The 27486-nt window shown below is 44.1% G+C and overlaps 1 protein-coding gene across 1 annotated transcript in view; it reads left to right on the top strand.

Moving 5' to 3' along the window:
- Positions 1–27486, top strand: part of Cachd1 (cache domain containing 1) — a 223825-nt gene that overhangs the window by 114637 nt on the left and 81702 nt on the right. The window contains exons 3-4 of the mRNA XM_028870244.2: positions 7795–7943; positions 25406–25512. Of these exons, the coding sequence (XP_028726077.1) occupies positions 7795–7943; positions 25406–25512 (256 nt within the window). The remainder of the gene's footprint in view (positions 1–7794; positions 7944–25405; positions 25513–27486) is intronic.

The raw sequence follows: 27486 nt of genomic DNA on the forward strand, positions 1-27486 counted from the left end.
TCTTTTAAAGAAAATTGAACAGATATTAGGTCTGTTTCCTGCACCTACCCAGCCTGAGCTCGGGTAAGCCCCGAGTCTGGATTTCCTTGACTATAAGAATGACATAGGAAATACCTATGTTCTTTGTTGTGAGTTACAAAAGGAACAACTCACATAAAAATGCATTAGATATGGAAGAGTGCAAGCAAGAATAAAATCATGATTAGATAAGAAACCCAGGATCTCAGAAAAAAATCCTTAGCTTCCGAGACGGTAATCGTCTACCCTCTCTCTGTACACAGAGTTTCAGAATCCCCGACAGCTGACAGAGGCTGAAGACCACGCAAACATGGCCATCCTGGCTGAGCTGCCCTCTCTCCTTCCCCCAGGTGCAGAGAACGTTCTCTAGGTCTTTGGTTCCAGTGCCTGAGACAATTCATGAAGTCCCCCATACAATAACAATCACAATAATTGCGAACAGCAGAAGCAGGAGTAAAACACCTGCTGCTACCATGTATGCAGTAGTTTTAATATGTTGGACACTGTTTATAGACCTTATCCAACGTAAATCTTGACACCAGAAAACAAGTATTTTTATTCTCAATTTAGAGGTAATTAAAACCCAAAGTGGTGGTGCATTCCTTTAATCCTGTTAGAGAGAGAGAGGCAGGGGAATTGCAACAGTTTCGAGACCAGACTGGGCTGCGCAGAGAGTAATGGGCCATCAGCACTGCCTAGGGAGACCCTGTTTCAAACAGGTGAAATAGAGGGCTGGGGAGATGGCTCAGTGGGAAAGTGCTCGCCTCACAAGCATGAGGACCCGAGTTCAATGCCCAGAATCCACACAAAAATTCTGGGTGTGGTGACAGGATGACCCAGGGCTTGGCCAACCAATCTAGCCTAATGGAGAAGCTCCAAGCCCAGGGAGAGACCCTGTCACCAGGAAGGTAGACAGTGTTCCTAAGAATGTCACCTGAGCTTATCCCTCTGGCCTGCACACAGACACACCCCCCACAATTACCGAGATAATTAAGTTGAGGCTTAGGGAAAAAAATCCTATATGTAATCCATACTTCTTTCTCCCCAAAGTCCTTTGTGCCATTTTACTGATAAATATAAGAAAAACATGCTTTCCCCTTGTCACTTAAGCCGGGTTTCTCATGTAGGATGTGGTAAATGATTACAAAGTTACTATTCCAGTGTGTCTTCTCCCTTTATAGCTCTTGTTGCTGGGAAAACTTAGACCCCCACAGTATTCTCTGATCACCACCACATGCTCTTTCTAACCCAGAGACTGGCTTGACGGTAGGAGTCATCTACCGTACTTATCCTGGGCTTCGTATATTTGTTGTTTTGTTTGAGCACAAGAAAAGCCTTTTAAGGGGCATGTCATTCTGATTGTATTCATGAGGAAACCAATCAAGGAACCTAACCAAATACCCTGCTAATAAGTAACAGAACTCTCTGTCCATCCTGACCATTCCAAGCCTCACGAAGAAAACGGGTATGGAGACTAAGCATTGTTTGTATCCTGTGCACAGTGTACCACAGGCAGCCATGAGGAACCTTGGAATGTGGCAATGTGATGTGATCCAGAGATGCAAAAGAGGCCTGCTTGGTTTATGTTTAAAATGATTTCTGTGTCACGTGTATATAGGACCAAATCCTGAAACTTGGGAGAAAAGAAAAATGGAAGGTCTCCTCTTGCGTGATAAGGCTAGCGCTGGAGGAGAGCGGTGTGAGCTATTAAATTCGTACCATGGCACAGAGGTTTTTGAATGTCAAATGTTAAACTCTCCTACATTCCATATGAATTTTGCTGTGAGTCTTCCAGTCCCCAGGGTAGGCTTCCTGCCTGTGCCTGTCAGCCTCATTGTTAGATATTTTAAATAAAGCTTTCCCTCACATGAAAACTCCTTCCAGCCCTTCCTTTTAGGAAGCAGTCATAAATAAAGGGGGTACTGGGCCTTTGCAGTTCCCTTCCTTTTACCTTTTTCAGCTGCCTGCCCATCCCCCCCTCCCCTCTCTGTCCTCAGAAGTGTAAAGCTAAGGTAAAAAAAAAAAAGTGCTTTTTAAAGGGGCTCTGGGGAAGTAGGCAAATGACAGAAGCGTCTCTGCGAAAATTAAGGGAGGGGAGACTCAGCGAGCAGGAAATCCATTGATGTTATGATGAAACGTTGTCACTGGAGATGATGACAAATGAGAGTCGGTTCCCATGGGGACCACACACTGCCCTACTGATCATCTGACCCATGGCTGGATGTTGGCTAGCCTCAGAACTGACCCAAAAGATGACAAGATGGTTTTAGTCCCGTTGTCTCATAAGCATTCAGGAGCCCCTTAGGGGACAAGGGGAGAGGAGAAAGGAGGATAAAAAGATGAAAGCTGAGGATGTGGAAAGAAAAATGTTTTTAATTATGCCGAGGAGGATTGTGGGTCCACCTGTAGCTTTTTGTTGAGGTTGTCCTTTGTTTTCGCCCGTCTGCCAGAGAGCATGGCTGGGTGCAGCCCCGGTTTCTGTGTGGCCTCTTGGAAGGTTCTAGGGCAGAGCAACCCCCTTGAGTTTTGCAGATACATTCAGGCCTTAATCTCTCTGTGGGCTGTCCTGACTCTAAGAGATTCTGTGATGCTTGCCCAGCAACCTGGCTTTGGTCAGCATGCTAAGAGAGAGTGCTTTTAGAAAGGGAAAAGAAAATGAATTATTAGTTGAGGTTTCCATAGTGAGCCACACATAGTGAGTGCATTCCTTGGTGGAAGATAAAGAGAGCCCTTCCCAGGAAACTGCAGGAAACTGGGCTATAGCACTTTACGCATCCTCTGCCTCCATTTCTCCAGCTAGAAAGTGATAACTGCTATTTTTCTCTTACACCATAGAGTATTTTAATGAAGTATTATAATAAGGTTAAAAAAAAATCTGAGCAAAATATTGAATTCGGAAACTCATTCCCTAAGGGAAAGGAGCAGTCTGTCCCCTGTATTCTCTGTCCAGCTTATAAAACAGTGAATGTTTGAAGATGTCTGAGTTATCGGAACAATTATAATTTAGTCTGATTGCACTTATGCTACAATTAACATAGTCAGGTAAGCTTAGCAAGGGATTGTGAGGTTTTGTTTTGCAGGGACTGTATTATGACATTTAACCCTATCCTTTCTAATGTGGGTACTTTCATAGGAATGATGAAGAATTCTGAATGAAATCACATTTTTAAAAATCCCAGTTCTTACTGAAGTAAGAGGCTGCATGCCGTACACTCTCCTGCCAAGAATCTCATGTTAAAGTGAATTTAAAAAGCACCGGGGGATGCTGGCCATGGAGCACGGTTGGCAGACTTCTTGCCCAGCATATAGGGAGTCCTGGGTTCACTCCCCAGCACTCTATAAACCAGATGTGTGAGTGCACGCCTGGACCATCTTCCAGCATTCAGGAGGTAGAAGTAGGAGGATCAGAAGTTCCAAGTCATCCTCAGCTACACAGTGTTTTCCAGGCCAGTCTGTGTGACGTCAGACCCTCTCACCTAGAAAAAGAAAAGATAGAAGCTTTAAGTGGAGGAAACTGCCAAGAGAAGTGCTGTCTAGAAGTTAGAAGCTTGGGCTCTGAGGATTACTGAGTGCCTGTCACCCTGTGACCCTGAAAAGGTGACTTCCTCTTTAGCACCTTCCTCTAGGAAATAAAGGCTTTGGCACCTCATAGGGGTTTTTTGTTGGCTTGTTTTTTTAAAACAGGTTCAAGTAGTCCTTGATTCCTAACCTCAGCCTTGAGTACCTGGAATTCGGGTCATGGGCCTCCTCACCCGACTAAAGGGGTTTTTTAAATGATGAAATTGATACATACACGTGAAATGCTTAGTGCGGAAACTTCAATTCCCAAAGTATTCGGCAAACGTTGGCCTTTTCTTTCTTTTTTTAATGAAGCAAGATGGGGTGTCCCGTGAGAGACTGGGAAGCTGCTATAATGACAGCGAAAGCATGTGGTTGAGAAAGTTGAACTGTTGTGGATAGCTGGACTCCGTATGGAGGTACTGTGGTCCACTGCTGAGGAATGTAGCTTGGGGACTGGGGTGTACCTCCTGTTAACGTAGCATGTGCCAGGCTCTAGGTTGAGGCCTACCCTCACCAGGCAGCCAAAGGCAGGCAGGCATTCCCCAAAGCTCTTAGCCAGAAGCTCCAACTGCCCCACTCCCAACAATGAGTTTGGCAGCCAACCCAGACTGAGGGCTTTCTACCATTGTGCTCTGTGCCTTGTCTTCTTATGCTCAGAAGATGTTTAACCCCTGAGGTTTGTCATAGAGTCACCTTCCAGGTGACATTTGTGGCTCCTTTAGGTTTGCTTTGCCTGAGCAGGTGAACACAGGCTGTACAGACAAGACATTTTTTTTACTTAGAAAAGTGGATCTTTTATTGCTCTATGGCTCTGTGCTAACCACTTAACCTGGTTGACATAAAACAAGAATGTCAGGTGGTGGTGGCGCACAGCTTTAATCCCAGCACTCAGGAGGCAGAGGCAGGTGGATCTCTGTAAGTTGGAGGCCAGCCTGGGCTACAGAGTGAGTTCCAGGACAGACTCCAAAGCTACACAGAGAAACCCTGTCTTGAAAAACAAAAACAAAAACAAAAGAAAACCAAGAGTGTCTACACTGTAGAGTCCCGTGTCTAGCGTATACAAATCCCTTCATATGGCTTCATTAGAATTTTCTGATGAACCTCTGACATCTCTCTGTAACAGGTTTGCAGCCTACAAGTTAAAATGTTGATTATTCAGATACAGGGCCTATATTTGTGTGGCTTTATGTAGCTTTACTTCAACATGCTCGCCCTAGGATGGGATTGAGCCTATCCTTAGATGCTTCATTTAACTATTGCTGGGGGGTGGGGGCGGGGCTACCTGTAACTCGGTGGCATAAACCTATGTGTTTGTGCTTATGGACTGTATGAGTAAAGAGTTTGGACCAGGCTGTACAAGGATGGCTTATCCCTGTTCTGTGATGTCTGAATAGACATCGGGGCAGACTCTAGGGGTTACAGTTCTCTAGAGGCCTCCTCTTCTTCTTCTTTTGCAAGATTTATTTATGTGAGTATTCTGCCTATCTCTCTGTGTGTGTGTACCATGGATGTGCCTCAGTTCACTGAGGTATCTGATCCCCTGGAACTGGAGTTAGAGATGGTTGTGAGCCACCAGGTGAATGCTGAGAATTGAACTCAGGTCCTCTGCAAGAACAGCAAGTGCAATAAAGCCACTGAGCCATCACTCCGGCCCTTTTAGAGGCTTCTTGACTTGTGCCCAGATAGGATTACTCCAGGACATACTCGAGCCCTTGATTAGGCTGACAACTAAGCACATAATATGGCCTTTCCTTGTGTCTGTGGCTTCTTATAGAATGGTAACTGGGAGCCACCATGAAGGGTGAGCAGATGGAAGCCATATGACCTTTTGTAACCAAGGCTTGAAAGTTATATGATGTCACTTTCTATATACTCTACTTAGGAAGCCATCCTAAGACCATTCAGACTCCAGCTGTGGGGTAGACAGCATGGTACATCCCAAATGTTTTGTTTTGTTTTGTTTTTTGAGACAGAGTTTCTCTGTATAGTTTTGGTGCCTGTCCTAGATCTTACTCTGTAGACCAGGCTGGCCTTGAACTCACAGAGATCCACCTGGCTCTGCTTCCCGAGTGCTGGGATTAAAGGCATGCACCACCACTGCCGGCTGTAGATCCCAATTTTCATACAACAGTAGGTTCCATCTAGGTTTTTCTAAGAGTCCCTGACTCATAACAAAGTGTCTGCTTCCTTGTATCCTGAAGTGAAACTCTCCCCACCACACATTCCTCCACATAGTGTTCTTGCCAAGTTACCATGGACCAAAAAACTCTCTGAACCTTTGAATTAGCATGCAGCTGAATTTGATCCTGGCAGCCTGATGATTTATTGGTAGACAAATAGGTAGGTAGATAGATTGTACTGTTAAAGAAGTTGTTGGTTACTAAACCAAAAATATAAATAATAAGGTTGGTAATTTCTAGGAATAAATTTGGGGGATAGATAATTTGTGGTTATGGGAAACTATTCGACACATTGTAGAATGTTTAGGTGCATTCTTGGCCCCTACTATCTACTTGATAGCAGTTTCTACCAAGTTATCACAACCAAAATTGTCTCTAAACATTGCTGATAGGTTTCTGTACCCCAATACTAGGGGTATCAACACAATAAGCTGGATCAAGATGAATTAAAAAGTAAAAGACCAGGTTTATTTGGGCAAAGCACTCCTGGGTGACCCTCTAGCACCCAGAGATCGAGGCAGAGGAAAGGGGCAGGAGAAAAATCACATGGCCAGTCTAAATGAAGGGACTTAAATACCCTGTAGGCGCAGAGGTGATGACGTGTCCTCACAAGTTGGGTTTGTGTCCAATTATAACTCTTTAGGCAGGGATTGTGCCGCTGGAAGCTTGAGGGGAGGAGCCCCCGCTTGGCGATTTTTCTAAGAGGGCAGGGTTTGGAGAGGCAGGAATGAAGCTTTCTCACCTAGAAGCTCCAGCCGTATAATTGCCACATGGGACAATATAATTAGTGAGTAATCTAACTTGAGGTGTGAAATTTAAATGTACGTATTGCCTCAATGACCTTCACAGACAAAAACCCACGTCTTGGTATAGTTAGAATTCTAGCTCAGGGAATAGAATTGTAGGTTGATGTGATCATTTCCAGCCATACAGCTCCCCTCTAGCAAAGAGAATCACTCAATTCAAATTATTTTCATATTCTTTTCTATGTCCAGAAAAATTTCCAAGTTTTATTAGAATGATTTGTAGGAAACTTTACGAGCTTCAGTTCGTTGAGCATATCACTGAGAAAAATATTGTCTTGAAAACAAATGGAGATATTCTGATTGCCTCCATGCTCCTGCCTGTAGGCTACTAGATTGTATGAGCTGCATGACCCAAAGGGGATGATTAGTTCTCCTCCAGTGTGCTGTTAATGAATAGCTCTGCGAAACCAATTAGCCATAATTCTATCCGTCATCTCATTTGGGTAACATTTTGTTGAAGGGGAAGACAAACAACATTGTTTTCCTTGGAGATCTATAATTAAGCTGTGATATTTGATAGGAACCATGGAGGGGAAAGCAGTGTACATACCATTTTGCTTTCCTTATTCCCACGTGGAAGTAAATCATGACAAAGTGTTCTGTTCACATCAGTTAAGCATCTGTCCGTCTTAACGGTGTGATGGGTCACATCCAAGTACATTTCTAATTACACATTTTGTTTTATATGAGTGTCTACATTGTACCTCCCTAGAGAATGGCTTTTCACACGGAAGACAGTGAATGGTGTCCCCCCAGGGCTATACAGAAGGCACTGGGTGTCACTTCCCTTCCTTCCTGCACTCCCGATCCCATCCATGTGACTCCAGAATCAGAAAGTCTCTCGTTCTTTTTTTCCCTATCATTATTCACTCTCTCAGCCACAGCGCATTGTGTCATGCTGGTGGTAATAATATCTGAAGTCCTCATTTCTTTTTTTCCATCAAGACACTTGTGGATATGCATCATTCCACTGAATTTAGACACATCAGAGGTTGGAAATACAGCTTCCTCTCTTACAGACAGAAAAGACTACTTTATGGCTGTCTAAATTTCCTACCATGATGTCTAGGTGTTTTATAACATTTGACCCTCCCACCAAGTAAAGATGATTTGGGTGTAGTTTTTGTGTTCTCTAAAACTTAGTGTCTGTGTCTCATGATGCAAATTAATGAGTTTATCAGGAAAGATGAAATCAATGGGTGATTTATTTTGCTCACTGTCATCCACAGCTAGCCAAAAAAATTCGTGAGAAGTTCAACCGTTACCTGGACGTGGTCAATCGCAACAAGCAAGTTGTGGAAGCGTCGTATACCGCTCACCTGACATCCCCGCTGACCGCCATCCAGGACTGCTGCACAATCCCGCCTTCCATGATGGAGTAAGACTTGAGCATTCTCTGCTTCTGCTGCTCATAGACTAAGAGCTGGATTGCTTAAAGCTCCAGATCCAAAGTGCCCATGTTTGGTTATTGCGAAGTACATAGTAGCTTCCCATCTATTTAGTGCAAGCCCTTAAACATCTGTGTAGTTAAACTTGTTGGCTTCTGCCCATAAATCTCCCCTATTACTTGCTTGCCTAGAGAACTTCAGTTAATGTTCTTTTGAGCTTCTTTTTTTTTGCCTCCCAAAGAAGTCATTATTCCCTCAGGTCTGTTTCCATAGTTACTTCATATCCCTTCCTGCACTTAATGCAGCACACCTTGGTGGTGAGCCTGCCTCACCTCCCCTGCTGCCCAGAGCAGGAATTACACCTCTTCCATGTTCATCTCTGGCACTTGGCACTTGGTTTCATCAACTGTGCATTAATGTCTGAGCTGATCTGTATTAGGGGTGAGTAAAGGGGTCTCAACCTTCAAGAATTATCTAAGATGTTGTGGGGTTATGGGACAGATACTCACCATCAGGCAAGGCAAAATGTGACCCAAAGCCATGTTGGGATTCCCCACAGCAAAGAGACTCACCAGGCAAGTTATATCAGACATGTTCATGAAGGCACATGAGGGAAGTTATTATAGTGCCACTTAGAACAGAAACGTGTGAATATTACAAAAGTCTCCCAGAAAGGGTTTAGTTTGGAAGAGTGAATGGCATTGATGCATGTGAGATGGTGAGCTGTAGCCATGCTGTGGAAGTGACCATGTACACATACACACATGTGCATGCGTGAAAGATTTGGGCAGGTACCAGGTGGTGGTGCATGTCTTTATTCCCTGCACTTGGGAGGCAGAGGAAGCAAGATCTCTGAGTTCGAGGCCAGCCTGGTTGGCAGAGCAAGGTCCAGGACAGCCAGGTCTACACAGAGAAGCCTGTCTGGAAAAACAAAGAAAGGATCTGGGAAGGTTCCACCCAAGTGTTCTGGCACAAGGACAGCGACTCCCATTTTGAATGTGATGATGAGGCTTCAGGTCCAAGATGCTGGGTGTCTCTTCAACAGAGCCATTGTTCTTTTCAGTTAATGTAATGAACCAGAGAACACAGTTTCTCTTCCAGGAGCTTAGAGTCAATGGCTTAGTACAAATGAGTGCTCCCTCAGAGAGGGTTCTCTGCACCAAACACTGAAAATGCATAATACCCTAATTCAGGGTAGATGACTGAGCCAAGACATGCCATTGTGTCCAACCAGGGATAAAACTGGATAGCCAAAAGATGTACAGGGATCAAGCAGGTTTCCCTAAGACTTAATAGTACATATTTTTTTTAAAAAAAAAATGTAAAATGGCCAGTTCTGGAAAGGAGCTGTAAAGAGTGTAGTGGCAGGCTGGTGAGATCACTCTGTTAGAAAAAGTGCTGTCATGAAGCCAGATGACCGGAGTTTATTCCCAGAACCCACATAAAGGTGGAAGGGACTCCATGAGGTTGTTCATTTACCTCTATATGTATGCTGTGGCGTGCACACATACACACACACACACACACACACACACACACACACACACACACACACTCTGAATGATTTAAAAACTTTAAAAAAGGAACATGATGCTCATACTCACCAACTCAGCTCTAGGAGAGCTGAGGCAGGAGGATTGTGAGTTCACAGGCAACCTGAGCCCTGGGGAGAGAAGGAAGGTAGGAGAGAGAAAATCTGTTACATTGAGTCCCCATGTGCCGCGCACACCTGAAGGTGACATTGTGACCACATGGGAAGAAAGCTGCAAAGTGGCAGAAAATTGATTTTTCAGATGAGTCTGTTACTTCCCTTCTCAGATTAGTCAGCTCTTAAAATTCTCACTCAGGAGCCTTGGGAGTTAATGATTCTGCTTGGAGCCTTGCATAGCGATTAGGCCTTCTGTCTGTGTTTATCGAAGGGATGATCCGAAGTCTTAACATTCAATGCTTTGGAAAAACAAACAGGTTGAGGCTTAACCTAAGCCAAGCTCGTTTTCAGTGGGCCACCTTGCAGGAACAGGTGTAGGGGCTCTTTTATCTCTGGGTTTGTTGATGTTTGTTTAGCCATGCCAGGGTCTAACCTATGCCCTTATGCATGCTACCAACAACAGTCTTGAGAAGCAGGGTCGTCCGCGCGCATTCAGCAGCTCTGCTTGCGTCACAGTGACCGGTGCTAAGATACAAAGATATGGCATGGTACCCATGAACCATATCCAACCTAGGTGCCCTTTTCCACCTCCACAGATATTTAAAATGATTTTCCCCCTTTGTATGTTTCTCAAATCATTATCAACGTTAGAGTTTTATAAGATTACGCATTTTGAAAATTCAAAGGTTGGTTGGGTTTTGTTGTTGTTGCTGTTTCTTCTCGAAGAATCTGCGGACCTGGCCATAGGAAGTTCCCAGTATCCACTTGGCATCCCCCTGCTTTCGTGAAGAGCCATTCTCCCTTTATAGATTCTCCCGTTCATCAGCCTTGCCGCTTGTTCTAACCCACTCGCTTCCCTTTTATCCTGGTCGGCCCACACTGCCATTCAAGTTTTCAGCTCTGGCTTTTTGAAGACTCATGCGACCGCATAGTTTTGACTCAGGAACAGGTCTTGCCCATGCGCATTCCCTGCTACACCAGCTTCAACTTCCCTTCTTATTCGTTCAGGCTTTCAGGAATCAGCCGTCAAATGCACTTCATTAAGCCTCTTGTCCCTGAGACCTGGCCTGAGCTGAGATGCTTTCATTGTGTGTGTCAGGAACTGCCTACCTGTTGACAAGCCCTGCTCTCCCTAGACTTTTTATATTGCCAAATCAATAATTTTGTCTTCCACATTGTGGTGATATTTTGAACAAATAAAATTTGCCTGAAGATCAGAGGATAGAACAAGATACTCGATTAAACACAGAGGCCAGGCAGTGGTGGCACCCACCTTTAATCCTAGCACTCAGGAGGCAGAGATCCATCTGGTTTTCTGTGAGTTCAAGGCCACACTGGGTTACATGAGATTGATCCAATCTAGGAGAGAAACAAAGCCAGGCATTGGTGGCACACGCCTTTAATTCCAGCACTTGGGAGGCACACACCTCTGATCCCAGCACTAGGAAGGTTAAACAGGAAGTGATGTGGCTAGGCAAAGGCAGGAGGAGACAGGATCTCATGCTCTTTTAGGCTGAGAAGTTGGTGAGATAAGAGGCAATAGCTGTGGCCTGTTATTTTGTCTCTCTGATCTGTCAGCATTTACCCTAATATCTGGCTCTGAGTTTTTATTATAAGACCAACACCACGTTTCACAGTGAAGTTCTTCTGTTCCCAATTCCTTTTATAGCTATTATTGCCCATCATCATTCTTATTTTCATTTTTTGGTGTATTTTATAAGGAGGACAAAATGTAAACTAGAGAGCAAACACTAAGATAAGCCTAGCCTGTTATGCCTCTTTGAATCTCCATGAGGGGAGTCGGTGCTGTTGGGGCTCACTCGTCTCACATTTGCTGATTGGCTAATCATGGTAGTAATTGGCATCATAAGGGAAGCTGTGCTTATTGTGAGTCAATAAGCAGTTTCTTTCCAGGGCATTTCATCTTGCCCCCTACAGCTGAGTGGCTTCAGCTGAAGAGATAATTCTCTCAAGCTCACCGGGAGAGACTTTAACAGCTTCACTGACTCTCAAAAGTGAAGAAACTCTTGGAAGCACTTTTAAATTGGATTCCCACTATTTTTCAGGAGCCCTTTAAGTTGGGCGCAGTCAGTGAGTCACCGGAGAAGGCAATGGGACCCATCCCATTTGTAAGCCAAATTTAGTGTATTCTCAGAAGTTACCCATGATGGCAGGAGGCAAGCCTTGCCATTCAGCTTCCTGAGGCTTTGTGCTGTAGACCAAGCAACTAGCTCGGGTTCTAATGCAAGAACCGTGGCTCTTGGTTATAGCTCTCGTTATCAGCCACTGCTACAACCCTCTGTATCGGTTAGGGGTCTGCACAGCAGCAGAACCCACAGGGTAGGTGTGTGAGTATGGAGGTGGGAATGTGTGAGAGATCGTGATTTACTTTCAGGAAATGACAGATGTGATAATATAGGTACAAGTCCTAAGCCTGATGGGTGGGCTGGCAGGTTAGAGACCTAAAGAGGGTTACTACTGAAGTGTGGTAGGGGGATCATTTCTGCTGAAAGAGGTCAGTGTTCAAAGATCTTCATCCTGTTGATGGAGCCCATGAGGCTTTGTGTTATGGGAAGGGATCTACCTTTCTCTGAATCCGAGCTTTAGCTGTTTGTCCTTCATAGGAAGATCCAAGGTGTTTGACATTATATTGAGATACCACAGCCTGGCCACATTGATACATCCAACCAACCATGGTTCCCTTAGAGAAAGGATACATAGCCTACCATTAACGTTAATTGTTTCTTACTAAACTGCAGATTTTGACAGGGAGTACCCATTCTTACTTTTATACCTTTCTACTGTATTCGCATAGATATTTTCTTAAGAATGTTTAGAGCTGTCTGGAGCAGATTCCCTGCATGTACGAAGTTAGTTTTCCACACAAAGTGGCATGACTTAGATGCGCTGTCGGTTTCTCTGAGTGTTACTGGTGTCATATGAACTAGGGACAAGTGACCGGAGGGGCTCTTCTGCTGTAATGATTAGCATTCTGACTCGTAATAGTTGGTTTCTTAGAGTCGGCCCTTTAGATATTTATAGTAGATTTAGAAGACGTGATATCTGCTCTTCGTAGACTGAGCTTCAAGGCAGGGGGCTTGCTTTTACCCGAAACTCTTTCATTTCAGAAAAGAAAAATCTTTCGCTTTGCTTGTTTAGTGTAATGCCAGGATTGAACCCAGCTCCTCACGTACTCCAGGCCTATGATGTTCTACTCCTGGGCTGTACCCTTGCCCTTGTTCAAGCTGCTCCCCTTCACAGAAGAAATAGCTTACACAGTTCAGTTTTGCCAGTTCTGTCCCATTAAGCTCGGCTGTGACAGATTATGCCACCGTGATGTAGTAGTCAGACTGGCTGTCCCCAACTTGGCCCTCTCTGCGTGAAGTAGAAAGGTCCTCACTTTGCTCATCTGGAAAAGTGCGAAATTTCATCTACACTCCGGAGACCCTTCTAATCCTCCAAGCCATTTTTAAGGTATCTTTGTGTAGTTTGGGAGCCTGTCCTGGATCTCGCTCTGTAGCTCTGTAGACCAGGTTGGCCTCAAACTCACAGAGATCCACCTGGCTCTGCCTCCCGCGTGCTGGGATTACAGGTGTGCGCCACTGCCGCCCCGCTCCCTTTAGCTTCTTAAAGATACGTATTTAGTGTCTGACGTATTCGCCCGTGTGTGTTTTGCTGTACATGTCAGTGCTCACCCATGGGGAGGCCAGAGGAGGACATCTTCCTCTGTCACTCTCCACCTTATCAGAGTCTCACTGAACCGGGAGCTTGCTGTTTCTCTAGGCTGATGGCCTGGCATCCTCCTCTTCTCTCTGCTACTCCCACCCCTCGCAATGCAGGGGTTATAGGCACGGGCTTACTCTTTAATTAGAGCCATTTTACATAATAGGAGACTTTTCATATTGTTCAAATTAGTAAGTTCTGGATTCTATATTCATTTTTTTGAAACATTACCTAGGTAAATAATAATTACAGAGCTAAAAGCACCCATTCATTCATTTGGAAGAAAAATCAGATAAAAATAATGAACTCCTTCACATGGGTATTGAAGTGGGAAAAGGATTTAAACATCCCGAGAGATAGAGGAGCTTTCCAGACGAGGAAGGAAATGAGGAACACTCATGGCCGCACGTGATCAGCAGCGTTGACGAGGACTTACATTTGGTGCATGTGATGGAAGAAGCAGCTAAGGGAAATCATCAGCTATTACAGAGCAGCTCAAATGCCAACTAATCTGAGCGGCGGGCTTTGGCTCCACAAATGAAGTCAGGAACAATACCGATGCTTCTCTGTTGCATATCTCTATGCATGCCCCATAGCAGACACTCCAATCCTCTTACTTCAATGGGGAGATCAAGATCTTCAAGAAAGGGAATGAAAGAATGAAACATAAAGTTAGGAGGACTTAACTGTGTTGAGAACTGGAAGACCTGGACTGATTTTGTCTATGTAAGCAAGAAACTAGAAAGACTGGCTTGTGGTCATTGGTGCCCGTTGTCTTGAGCTTTAGGAGAGGGAGGAATCAGAGCTGGCTGGATGTAATTCTAGGGAGGTGTGATAGTGCCTGGTGCTAAGGTGTATTTGTACTTTGTGTATCCTCTCATCTTTTTGAGCTACAAGTTCAAGGACTCTGTCAAAACCTTGTGTTCAGTAAGGTCCTTCAGTAAATATTGCCCTAAGAAGGAAGTATGTAAGTCCAGCAGTAATGTGGATGTCATAATTACCAAGCCACTCTATTTCTAGGCAGACATTGACCACTGTTATGGAGTTGCTTTATGTCACTTTATGGTTCATTGTTTTTATCTAGACATCATCCATGTTACAAGTTCTCATTTGAAACAGGAGTTGGTGCTTAGTTATCTCAGTTACCACCTTTATTTAATAAGGTTGTTATGTTCATGATGGATCTCAGAATAGACAGAATTTCCAAACCATTTCTAGCTAAACTTGCCTACGTCATGTTGAAGGTAGTCAGTACACAAGGCATTGTAATGGATACTTCAGAGATGGAAAAAAAAAAAAGCTTCACTACATGAGCAGAGGCAAACTGTAGCCAGTGTGTGAGGAATGCAAAGGCCGTTCAGGGAGAGAGGTCATGGACAGAGGCCTCTGATTACAGGCTTAGTTCAGAATAGTAGGTGAGGCCTTGAGTGGCGCTTTTGCAGGTTGGTCTAGGACAGTGGTTCTCAACCTTCCTAATGCTGCCATCCTTTAATACAGTTCCTCATGCTGTGGTGACCCCAATGATGAAGTTATTTTCATTGCTCCTTCCTAACTGTCATTTTTCTATTGTTATGAATTATAATGTAAAAATTTTGAGAGATAGGTTGTCAAGGGGTCATGACCCACAGGTTGAGAACTACTGGTCTAGGAGAAGACTATTTCAGACCTCCCAAAAAAAAATCCCAGCAAGTGTCCATAAAACAATCCTGCACAGTGAATGGAAGGCTGAGCTGAAATACTAAGAAGATACTCCAGGGCCTGGAAATTCCAAGTCACCTGGACAGATTACTTTCTGTAAGTACTAAGTTTTCAAACAAAGACTGCAGTGTGGCCCATGGTTTGCTCAAGATAACTACTTGACCAGTGATGATTAACTATGGCGAAGAGCCAGGCTGTCCATCAGTTGGACCAATTTGCTAATCCCAGAGAGATGAATGGAACCAGATGGATAAGCCTGACAGCCTAAGTTTGTATCTCAGAACCTGTGTGAGATGGAAGAAGAGACCCTACTCCACAAAGTTGTCCTTGGACCTCTGTGTGTGCACTGTGGCATGCCCCTGCCCCCAACAACAATTTAAAAATGAATAACACCTGAGAGACAATGGGTATACCAGAGAAGTGTAAGTAAGAGTAACATGTAGAGTGTGGTATAGAGTTGATGCCAATAAGGCCTGTTGGAGGTTTTGGTGAGGAGGAGCTTTTTAAATAGCCTTTGTAAGATTTATTTTCAGTTTATATGTATGTGTGTTTTGCCTGCATGTATGTATGTAGTATCATATATGTGCCTGGTGCCTGTGGAGGCCAGAGTCAAGGGTCAGGTCCCCTGGACATGGAATTCCAGGCAGTTGTGAGCTGCCATGTAGGTGCTGAGAACCAAACCCATGTCCTCTGCCAGATCATCCAGTGCTCTTGACCACTGAACCGTCTCTCCTGCCCCAAGGAAGATTTTTAAAAGATACTTCTTATTTTTAAATTGAGTGTCTTAGAGGATGGAAATCTGTGAAGAGTAAAAATAGAGGTAAAACATTTGCAAGGAGAATGAGTTGACTGTGAATTGCTAATTTGAATGATAAACTTGCATGTTTATCAGCCATTGGGGATGTTAGAAAAGCCCACAAACATTTTCATCTCATATTATGTGCAGAGTGAGTGGCTCAGGAAATGTGTCAATTTATTTTCAAGATACTTTTTATCTAGCACATGTAATTATTCATATTTATAGGAGACACTGACGTGTTAAATGAGTGTATATACTACGTAGTGGCCAGATCACATCAAGCATGTTTAGCTTTAGTGTTAGTTTTTCTATAAAATGGTATTTTTAGACATAACGGCTTTCCCACATTTTTTTCCAAGCCTGATCTGAAGGTAGTACACCTGGAAATTATGACATAAGAAGATATTGTACCCTCTCTCTTTTCAATTTTCTCATTACGCTTTTTTTCTGCAGAAGGAGACATTGTGGCTCAGGTGTTATTGTGACTATGACTTCTGTTCTTTTGTTCTCTCTGTGTCATAGGCCAAAAGGGGGGGAAAAAAAAAGGACAAGCTTGGTCCTTTGACAACTGTGTTTAATTTTCTTTCAAGCCTCCTTCCTTCCCCAGGAAGATGTGTTTTGTCCACAAAGCACTGGATGGAAATCCTTCCCTTTCAAGTCACTCTCCATTCCTTATCAGGCCCTTCCATCTCCAATTCCTTTAGCCGTTATTACCTGCAGGCCAGCTAACCACCAATCCAGGCTTTGCAGATATTGGTACCAGCAGGCCTTGAGCTGAGCTAAGAATTCAACAAAGGTTTTTGCAGAACATTTGCATTTCTGAAAAGCTGCTTGGTTATAATATGAAACTTACAGAAAAAGAGTTGCATGCATTCGTAATTCAGTAACAACACCCCTCAAATTCTGTGAACAGATTGGGGGGGAGGCAGGTACCGTTGTTGCCTAATTTTTCGCTATGCCTCCCTCCATTTTCCAGAGACGCAAACAGTGTAGAGAGATGTAGCAGGGCTCGGCGAGGTGGGTTTAGAGTCTGGGTTCCTGATTCCGGATGAGTTGGGGATTGTATCGCTGTGTGTTTCTTCTCTTGGTTGAGGCAGGCTCTCACTGTGTCGCACAGACTGACTTTGACCTCACTGTCCTCTGACCTCTATCTCCGAAGTGCTAAGTATAGACACGCACCTCCATGCCTGGCTCCAATGAACTGTCCCTGTAATGACAAAATAATTGGACCGAAGGCGAGATTAGAAGTAAGGATGGCTCCCCTGTCCACTGAGGTGCTAAATTACGTTTCTTCTTAGAATTTCATTGACGACTACTGAGTGGCAACTTAGTGGGTAGATGAGCTGAAAACAAAGTTCCCACTGTCCAGATGTTGTTAGACTAAAACCCAAACAGTGTTCCTGCAGCAGTAACGTGGGGGGAGGGGCTGGGGGAGGGGGCTGACTAGGTAGCTGTGTCCCTGAGACTGTTATTGATAAGAAGCACCTTCACTCCAGAGGCACCCACGGGTGGGGAGCTGAGTGAGATTCCTGCTTTCTCGATTTTCCAAAGGGTGAGAGACACCTCGATGCTTCCAGTACTGGATCTCACCACCTGCGTTTTACGAATTTTAAGTAGAATTTGTTTTGTGACTTTTCTTCTTAGAACCTGGCTGGGGATGGGGGGGGAAGCTGGTTAGAGGGCCAGCCCAGCTCTAAAGAATAGACTTGGTCACAGCTGAAAACCAACCCTTAAGCTTTTTCTAGGCTTTATGGTACTGAAATTGCAAAGCGTTTCTAAAGGTTGCTATTTGAGAACCATTCTGGGTGTGATCTCTCACACGGTATGATGGTGTGCACATCTGTCTTCACTCATACCTTTAGTAACCTTCCTCAGGCACCTCAGACGTTATCACTCCATGCCTTGCAGAGCCTGCATGGGCAGGCCTCTCTCCATAGCACAGCCTGAGCTGGAAGCTGGAGTATCTCATCTCCAAGGTCACCTGCTAGTAGAGGTTCTTGGCTGCTGTCTTTGATGTCTGTGTGGGTGCAGCTCACCGCTGTCTGCTATTTCCTAAAAAGAAAATGCACAGTTTGTAGTCTTTGGTCTAGCCTGGGACGTCGGCCTCTAGGCTTCCTGCATTTCTTCACTCGGCAATAATGACGAGTTCCTCATAGGTCTGATGCCGGGCAAGGTCCTAAGGAGAAAGAAGTAGAGGGGAGGGCCACTCCCTCATTGTGTCTTCCAAACGAGGAGTGTTTAAGAAAATAAATGTCAAGTGTGGCCATCCTTACAGGAGGTCAAGTAGCCAGTGGACAGAGGTGATGCGGAAGAGCATAAAGGGTACTACCAGGCCATGGTCCCTGCCTTATATTTTTCTCTTCTTGTTGTGCCCAGCCTTCTCACACTCAGCCTACTGATGAAGAAGATAGGGATAAAAAAAAAAAAAAAAAAAAAAGTTGGTTTGATGTGGCTACATGTCCCCTCCAACTGCCCCAGATGCCACCTATCCAATCGCTTAGCTCTTGCACAAAACGGACAAGATCATCTGTGTGCATATGAGTGTGTGACCCAAGGTCATGGGGAGTGGGGGGGGGCACTCCCTGTTGGTGACGTGTTGTGAGGAAATGGTAGAGAAGGAATGGGTTGTTCTCTATGCTGCTTAGGTAGGCGCCTTGTGCTCTGACTGCCTTACTTTCCAAGGGCACTGGAAAGCAGCTCTTGTTCCAACCTGGCATTGTTGAACCCGGGATTTAATCCTGATTGCTGATAAGAACAAAAAGAACGTGACTTATCTCTCCCATCTCTGTGGAGATGGAAGGAAACCCCATTTCTCGCCATGTGATTACACGCGATTTGACAGTTTTTCCGTTAGCCCATTAATTCAGGTGTTTGACTAAGTAAGCTCGGTTGGGGAGTTTGAGTGCCATTGACTTTATGAATGTGATGGGGCCTTTTTGAAGTGATTTTTATTCTTAGCCCTTTCCTCCACCATTCAGAGTTTAAATATTTGCCAATGCAGATGTTCGATTTTTATCTTAGCTCTTCCTCTGTTTAACTTTATTCTCTCGTGGGTAGTTAAGTGGAAGATAAGGAGTTCTTGTTTAATTCTTTTCGACTGGTGTTGCTCAAATATTTGGAAAGCAGCCCCCATCCGAGAAGGAATGAACAGTCAGGAACTTGGCTGGATGGAGAAGAAGAGCTACAGTGAGGAGGCACTCTGGGCTGTCACTAGGGTCAGGGGGGGTGTGAGGCACAGGCGTTTCTCCGTCTATCCCTTCCCTGGAGGCTCCTGAAGCTACTGGTGCTGAGAGCTGTGGTTTCTTTTGTGTGCGGCTCTTAAAACAGAAAGCTGCAGCCTGCCAGGACCTGCTTGACCCCAGAGCTCCACTGGGAGTCTGTCGGTGTTCGCTCCCCACTCCTTCAGAACTGATACCAGCTTTGCTTCCAGAAGAAAGGAGAGAGAGGGAGGGGGTGCGGAGAGAGAGAGACCGAGAGACTTTTACACTTGTCTCTGCAGTTTAGCGGTGATTAAAAAGAGGCGAACAAATGAGAAAAATGTCCCCAGCCCCTCAGCTGCCACCACACTGGCTTTGTGTATGGACTCCTGAACACTCTAAGCCTTGCTCTTCTGAGAAATCCCCAAGGATTTGCTTTTTAAATCATTGCCTTAAAAATGTATCCATGAACAATACCACATTTCACCACCACCCTGGGAACCCACACCAGGGGTTTGGTTTTTGTGTGCACTGTGATAAATTGGGCCGGCTTCCCTGGAAGGGTTCAGAAAAACCCAGGATTCTGGATGATTTGCCTGGCAAATCACCTTCCCTAGAGAATTTAAACAAAGACCAAGAAGCAGATTCAGGAAGTAAAACCCCAAACGGGATGTGCGCGTCGTCTGTCTGTCTGTCTGTCTGTCTGTCTTTGTATCATTTTCTCTCTAAATCAGTACTCCACTGAAAAGTTGGTTTACACTGTGGATCGAGGCTGAACGGAATCCAATTGGAAGTCACTTGAACACTGTTTTGATGTAAGATTCAAAGCTTCTGCAAATTTATTTTATCTTCTACATTTGCTGATCTCCTGCTCGTAAATCCTGTTGAAGGAGAATAAAAATGACTGCAGCCTGATGGGAATTAAATGTCTGAAGTTCAAAGCAGTTTGCACATCAGAGCAAGCGTCAATCAAATGAACATCTTGCAAGGCAGGCAGGGAGTGAATTTCTCCATGGGGAAGAGATCAAAGTGGGAGTCACAGCCCTGTTTTCTCCCTCGGGACGCAGTTTCGATCAGTTGTTCATGAAAGTAAATCCAAAAGGAACGGGTTTTTTTTTTTTTTTCTTTTTTCTTTCTTTCTTAAGGGGATAGGAAAGATGGAGTTATTCCTCTAGAAACTGAATTCTAGGCAATGGTTTTATCTTATGAAAATAAGTAGAGAAATCGGATTTAATTCATTATCTTTTTTTTTTTAAGACTCAAGGTCTAAAGGAGATTTAGGTAGGATTTTTCTATTGCTAACTTTATAAAAGCATAAATGTAAAGCATGAGATGAATCAAGCCTTTTAAACTGATCACTTACTCATCTTATAGGGAAATGTATCATTTTTCTAATTCTTGACCTCTCTATAAACCTAGACTTATATGCATATGATTGGCAGCTAATACACCCCTCAATGCAAAATGGTTTAGCTAAGTCCTAAGAGTAACTGACATGTTTTTATAAAGAATCTTAACCGTAAACTTTGTTTCCATGGGCTCCAGATCTGAGTGACTAGCATGCTGTTTTTTAGAAACTGCTTTTCTTGATGGCGCATGTGCATTGAAGGAGATGGGCTGTTGACCATTCTTCCTAGGCCTGGAGGTAGCTAATGTAGCCAAGATGACTAAGCAGGTTTCCTTCGCATGTTTAGAGTTCAGCAGGTCCGGAGTCCAGACAACAGCAAGCGTTAGCATGTGTGATCACAGCACTAGGAGATAATCCCCTTTTATATTTGCTTCTAGCGATTGCTGCTGCTCCCTGGCCTCGTTCCCTCACCAGCCCCAGACACTCTCCTTCCCTCTATTGGTTTCTGCCCTCTGATGACCTTTCCCCCTCACCTGACAGACACTCGAGCGGCATAGGTAGTGTGGAAAGCATCAGGGTGGGCAGATTTCCAGGCTTTACATGAACTTGCATGTAGGTGGGTGCATGCCCCATGGCTGAGGCACAGCACAGGTGAGGAGACTCAGAGCAGTCTAAACCAGAGAGAAATGAGAGTTCAAGGCTGCCTGGGGGCTGATTGCCTAGCAGGGCTTCCCTAACTGCTGACTACCACTTGCCCCCACTAACAAATCTTTAGTTGGTACAAAGGAAAGATAAATTGCTCATTTTATTTTTGGATTTTTCTTGATGATTTTTGTGTGTGTGTGTGTGTGTGTGTGTGTGTGTGTGTGTGTGTGTGTGTGTGTGTGTTTATGCTCCTTTACCCCTGAAATGTATGTTCTTGGAACATAATCATCACTCTGGTCATATTAGAAAGTAAAGCCTTTGGGGAATGACTGCAGAAAGAGCCCTGAGGGGGGGGGCTGCCTTGTGCCCTTGAATTCAGTGCTTCTGACAATGACAGCATTTTAAATCTGATTATTTAAACACACACACACACACACACACACACACACACACACACACACACACACACACACGAAAAAAGCTCCAATCAGGTTGAGAAAGAAGCCACCCTGAGCTGAGCTGTTGGAGGAGGGAGGAATGTGGTTGATGGGCCAGCCTTGAAGAGAGGGTGCAATGGACAGTGGTGATCCACGGGCAAGCCTGTACTGAGTCTGGTGTGGTTAGCAGTGAAGGTTGGGAGAGCTGGGAGAGAAGGCGGGGGAGACAGTAATAACAGGATATGACGCAAACCACATTGTCGACTGTTCTGTGGTCAACAAAGGTATATGGAGCAGAAGCTCTCTCTAATGCTCTGAGAGATCATCTGTTCCATAGAGGAAGGAAACCCTAAGAGTAGTTCCTTGGTCTCCCTGTCTCCAGTAAGCCAGCTTTCACTTCACAACGACCCCAGAAGTCTGTGTACCCTCACCTTCTGATATCAGCTTTCTGGGGGTGAGGCTCAGAGCAGAGGTCCTGGCTGTGGACACCCTGTCTGGGTACACATGGATTATATTGGACCAGAATTGTCCTGGTGGGATATGTCAGGTACCTTCTTGAATTGACCTTTCCAGCAAGATTTTCCTTCTATGTCATTTAGAAGAATGGTGGGTGTCTCTTCTAGCAAAAGAGTTGGGTCCAGATTCCCAGGCTCTCTTACTTCCTTTACTTGCTGTACATCCTAGGTTTCTTTTCTTTTCTTTTTTCCCATTGTGAAATGGGTAGGTGTAAAGGGGCTTCATAATTTGCACAGCAAAGTCTAGCTATGAGCTACAGGCATACCTGTATACTATTCCATTCTCTTGACCCAAACCAAATCCGAAGACCCTCTGTCCTTAGTGAACTAAACCCCTTGGTCTTTAGTGTCTGTGAGGGATAATAAGGATTACCTGTGTTCATACAGAAAGCCATTCTCTTAATTTATTTTCAGACGTTTGTGTGACAACCTTGGAGGGCTTTCTTGTCCCTCAGAAGCATTCAAACTCAGATTCCTTGCCCCCAAATCAATAAATCGAGCTCTGCAGAGGCAGAGTCGAGCATCCACCCTGGGTGATTCTGGTGTAGCTACATGATGAGCATTTTGCAACCATTCAAATGAGTCAGTTCTCATTAAGACATCAGGAGCCTTCTGGATGGCTCAGAATGGGACTGGGCACATGCGTATTCATAACAAGTCAGTTAAAATGAGCAACTATTTGACTAAAACAATGCTAAATACTATGATTACACCAGAGAAGAAAACGATCTGTATGTTTTCTCCTTTCTTATCTATTCATGCAGTTTAGTTCCCAAAATCTATCGCCCCCTCCCCCCCCCAAAAAAAATACACAGAGGAGGTTGGGGGATGGCTCAGTGAGTAAAGAGCTTACTGTGCAAGCATAAGGACCCGAGTTCAGATCCCCAGCACCCATGTGACAGCTGAGCACAGCAACCTGTGCCTCTAAACCCAGTACTGGGAAGAGCAGAGACAAGATGATCCTGGGACCCAGGTGGTGGTGACGCACCCCTTTAATCTCAGCACTCAGGAGGCAGAGGCAGGCGGATCTCTGTGAGTTCAAGGCCAGCGTGTTCTACAGAGCGAGATCCAGGACAGGCACCAAAACTACATGGAGAAACCCTATCTCCAAAAAAAAAAAAAGATCCTGGGGAAAAGCAAGCTTCAGGCTTGGTGAAAGACCCTGTCTCAAAAAATAGGGTAGAATGTTATAGAGGAAAACACCTAATGTCAACCTCTGGCCACCTCACAGCCACATAGCTGATAACACACACACACACACACACACACACACACACACACACACACACCGCCACCTCCTATAAATAGAATCATAAATTTAACATATGAGACAAACTTTTGAGAGAATGTAGAGGCACTTGACATTCTTGGGAAGTTATCCAACATCCGGACAGATCTTTCTTAGGAAGTGATATGCAAATAGGGCCTGAAAGAGAGCCAGGCAAATAGGAGAGCCTTCTAGATTTCTCCAGTGGACCAACATGGCAACCACAGTTCAGTGACTGTTCACACTTGACCTTAAACAAGTGACCACATTTCAAATGCTTAGTACCTATGTATTACCATACTGGACAGAGCAAAACCCATGCATATTCTTCATCTAAGGTTTTTCTGGACCACCCTGGTCTAGTCCAACTCAAAGAAACAATTTGGCCGGCCACCCTTTTGTTGTTGTTTCATGTTTGTTTGTTTGTTTGTTTGTTTGTTTGTTTAACAGGGTTTCTCTGTGTAACAGCCCTGGCTGTCCTTGAACTCACTTTTAGACCAGGCTAGCCTTGAACTCACAAAGGCTTACCTCTGCGTCCTGCAATTAAAGGCATGTTCCACCATGCCCAGATACACACCACCTTTTTTTGAAAACTAAATTTTTTTAGAAGACAGTTACACTCAGTCTTCCATTTTCTGTGGCTGCTTGTGCACTATAGTGACAGGGTGGAAGTGTCTCGACAGAACTTTTGACCCACAAGGCCCCAAATATTATTATCCGGCCTTCTGGGAGAGTGTTTGTGAAGGAATGACTTCTGTTTGCTGGTGCACAAGGACAATGAGTTGTGGACTCTTGTGCCAGCAGCATGCACGTAGGTAGCTGGAACTGTGTTAATCTCTCCTTTGTCCTCCTCTGTGGCTTCGAAGGAAGCCGTCTTCTCTCTAGACAAACTGGGACAAGTCCAAAACAGAGCCACTGTGTGAGCGAAGCCACGGAGTCCTTTGATGTGCAGCCGACATTGTTGATGGAATTCTCAACTGGGCTGGTGGCTGGAATAAAGGGCTCTTCAAACCCAGTTCCCTCGTTCATCTTTGAGAAGATACTCTAAAAATATTCTTCCATTTTGGGGGTTGAAACTGATATGAAAACACAGCTCCCTTTGATCAATCTAGTTCAGCAGTTCTTAGATTTTATGAGATGACCAACAGATAATCCGAAGTCATGAATGATTCGATGGATCTTGAGTTTAGGAGTGTTCCTTCCTGGCATGTAGTCAAGGAACTGCATCCACTCACAGGTTTATTGATGAGCTATATACTGAATATACCACAAGATGTAAAGAACTGGGGTTGAGTTGAGGTTTTTGACTGCCTGCTGGAGTCTCTGGGAGCTCCCTCTGCTTTGGGAATCTGAAATAGAATATAGAAATGGAAGCTCTTTGTCTTTCCTTACCGACTATATAAATGTGTGTCCTGGTAGGTTCTTTCAGATTGTTGTTTTCTTGAGCAAATGATTTGCCGGCTCCAACTGTGATCCATCTGTTTGCGTACTAACGTTGTTGTGCCTTTAGTACTTACACTGAACTATTATAAGAAATCAAGAAATTTCAGCTTTCTCTGCACAGCAGCAGGGCAGAGGCCATTTCTCAGTCAGGTTCCAAGAGAAGCTTATCCACACATGACTCTTAACCCTTTTGAAAACTTTGGAAAGTAAGTTTCATTTATTTGTTTATTTTCCCAGATAAGAACACTAAGTTTCTCCAGGTCATTGGGTCGTGAGTGACAGGACAGAGAGATTTCTATTCCCTGGTTGGTACTTCCCTTCACCTCCCGTTCGCAGACTTGACCTCTACAGGTCAGATGCAGTACAGTGAAAAACTGTTTGGCAACTACAGCGCTTCTCAAGTCTGTGTCTTCTCATCTACTTTGCATAAGCTTTCATCGGTAGTAATAACTCAAGTTCCTTGAGGAAGATCGGCTTCTAAAGTTCAGTCTCCTGGCATTTGAACCTGACTGCTAAGCCTTCTAGAGGCAAGTACTCCTCTTCTTCACCCATTATTTAGAAATCATTTTTACTATTTTTGTTGTTGTTGTTGTTAATTTACCATCCCCTACTACTTACGAGCTAGCCTGTTCACACATGGTATGAATGATTGTTTTTGTTGGTGGTTTTTTTTTTTTTGAGATGAGAAACCCACCAGATACACACATTGCTAATCCTGTCCTGTTGTTTCAGGTTTGATGGGAACTTTAATACCAACGTATCGAGGACAGTGAGTTGTGATCGACTTTCTACTACCGTGAACAGCAGAGCCTTCAACCCGGGTCGAGACTTAAATTCAGGTCAGTATTTGGTTTTTCATTTCTTAAAGGTGAACTGCATCCTTCCTATTCACATTGAACAGATAAATGTACTGCCTCAAATGTTTTTGTTTCCTTCTAAAGGACATTGTTATATACTTGTACGTGTATATGTTTCTTGAGAAAGTTAACTCTGTAGGAAAGAAGGGAAGACTAATGAGTTGGTATGTATTAAGCATGTATTGTATAACTGTATATATAGTACATGCCAAGTACCACACCAGGCTCCCCGATACAGCTTCTTATTCCAGAGGAGCTTTACATTCTTTATGTTAAAGGCTATGTCAGAGACCCAGCTATTGTTATAATAGGAGATGTTCATCTGCATTTGCATTTTCTATCAGTAATCTTTCAATTGGTTTTAGAGTTTTCTAGATGAACAATGGGAGAGTTTTCCACTACTAGAATTCACACCATCACACTACAGGCTGAGACTGCACGTTCTTCTTTATCTCACTGAATGTCATTATATGAAGGGGTAGTAGCTCATCGAGCCTCCCTTTATACGGTAGCCTGCAGTTTCAGAGTACCACGATGTCTCTCCTTTCTTGCCCTGGAGGTTTTGTTCCAAGTTCCTCTCCTTCACTGCCTTGTGTACACTTACACTTGTTGGTTGAGATCTTAAGACCTAGAGGCTTTCCCGTTGAAGAGCAGGGACAACTTTCAGAAATAAGACCAGCCTCAAGTTTCAGGTTTTACCAAGACTCAGAAAGGTCCCAAGCCTTCACATGCTGGGAAGTTGAAGGAGCTAAGCCTTAAGCATGAAGGTCTACATTTCCCAAGCCCCAGGACTCTTACAGACACATAAAACTCAGGACAGAGGCCAGAGGACCAGAATATTTACTTCTAGGACCCCACAGGCTCTGCCTGGGGGAGGGATTGTAGTCTTTGGGAACTGTATACACAAACAGGGAGCCTATTGGGTCTAGAAAGAAAGAGTTTTCAACTTCTTAGGGGATAATGAAGCTATAAGTGCTAGATAAATGATCCGACCTTCGTCTGCCAGGCACATACTTTGAGCCACGGTGCATCACATATTCAATCAGTTTTATTTGGTCAGAGAATACGGAAGTCCCCTGGAGCAGGTGGGGTTTACTGCTACACAAGAAGTTAAGTGAGAATAGTTTCCATTAAAAGAGAGTCTATAAGGGCATGAAATAGGAAAGGAAGGTTAATGATGGAAGATTCCAGAGTTGGCACAAGCCGCAGAGTTGACACTTGATTCTCAGGTTCATTGCTTCTCAAAAAAAAAAAAAAAAAGCTCAGTAACATGAGACATATTGCTGCAATAACAATCTGTGAGTAGAATCAGGTATAAGTATTTTCCAAAAACACACAGGGTAGCTTAGCGCTATCTGTTCAAAGTGTTAAAAGTCACACTGACTTCAGAGGTTTCCACTTGAATTAGTAAGGAAAAAAAAATAGTACAATATTCATTTATATAAGATCTAGGGACCCATTGAATAATTTCAGTAGGTATCTTTTAAGGATGCTGGAGTATTGTTCATTTCTAACTGAGCACAAGTTGTTTTTAGAATCAGGAAAAGATAAATAAAGCAAGGGGATTACGGACTACAGTAGCTCCTCAGTTGGGTTCTAGGATAACCTCTGTGGACACAGAAATCTGCAGAAGCTCAATCCTTATGCAAAATAGTGTGACATTTGCATACAGCGTTTGTGCTTTCTCTCCTATATTTAAAATCATCTCCAGATTACTTGTAATACCTAAAATCATGCAAATGGTATGTAAATGGCTGCCACAGTGCATTCTTTAGGGAATGACTACAGAAAGCCTACACCATTCAGTGCACTTAGGTGTTTTCACACGTTTTCAAGCTGCTGTTGGTTGAACGCACAGATGTGGAAAGCTGTTTTTTTCACTCCTTTTGGGTAGACAGCACCTTTGTTAACATGTCTCTGAAAATACATCCTCAGGCTGGTGTCGAGTTTCAGAGG

Source organism: Peromyscus leucopus, chromosome 2 (genome assembly GCF_004664715.2).
Source record: "Peromyscus leucopus breed LL Stock chromosome 2, UCI_PerLeu_2.1, whole genome shotgun sequence".
Taxonomy (NCBI): domain Eukaryota; kingdom Metazoa; phylum Chordata; class Mammalia; order Rodentia; family Cricetidae; genus Peromyscus; species Peromyscus leucopus.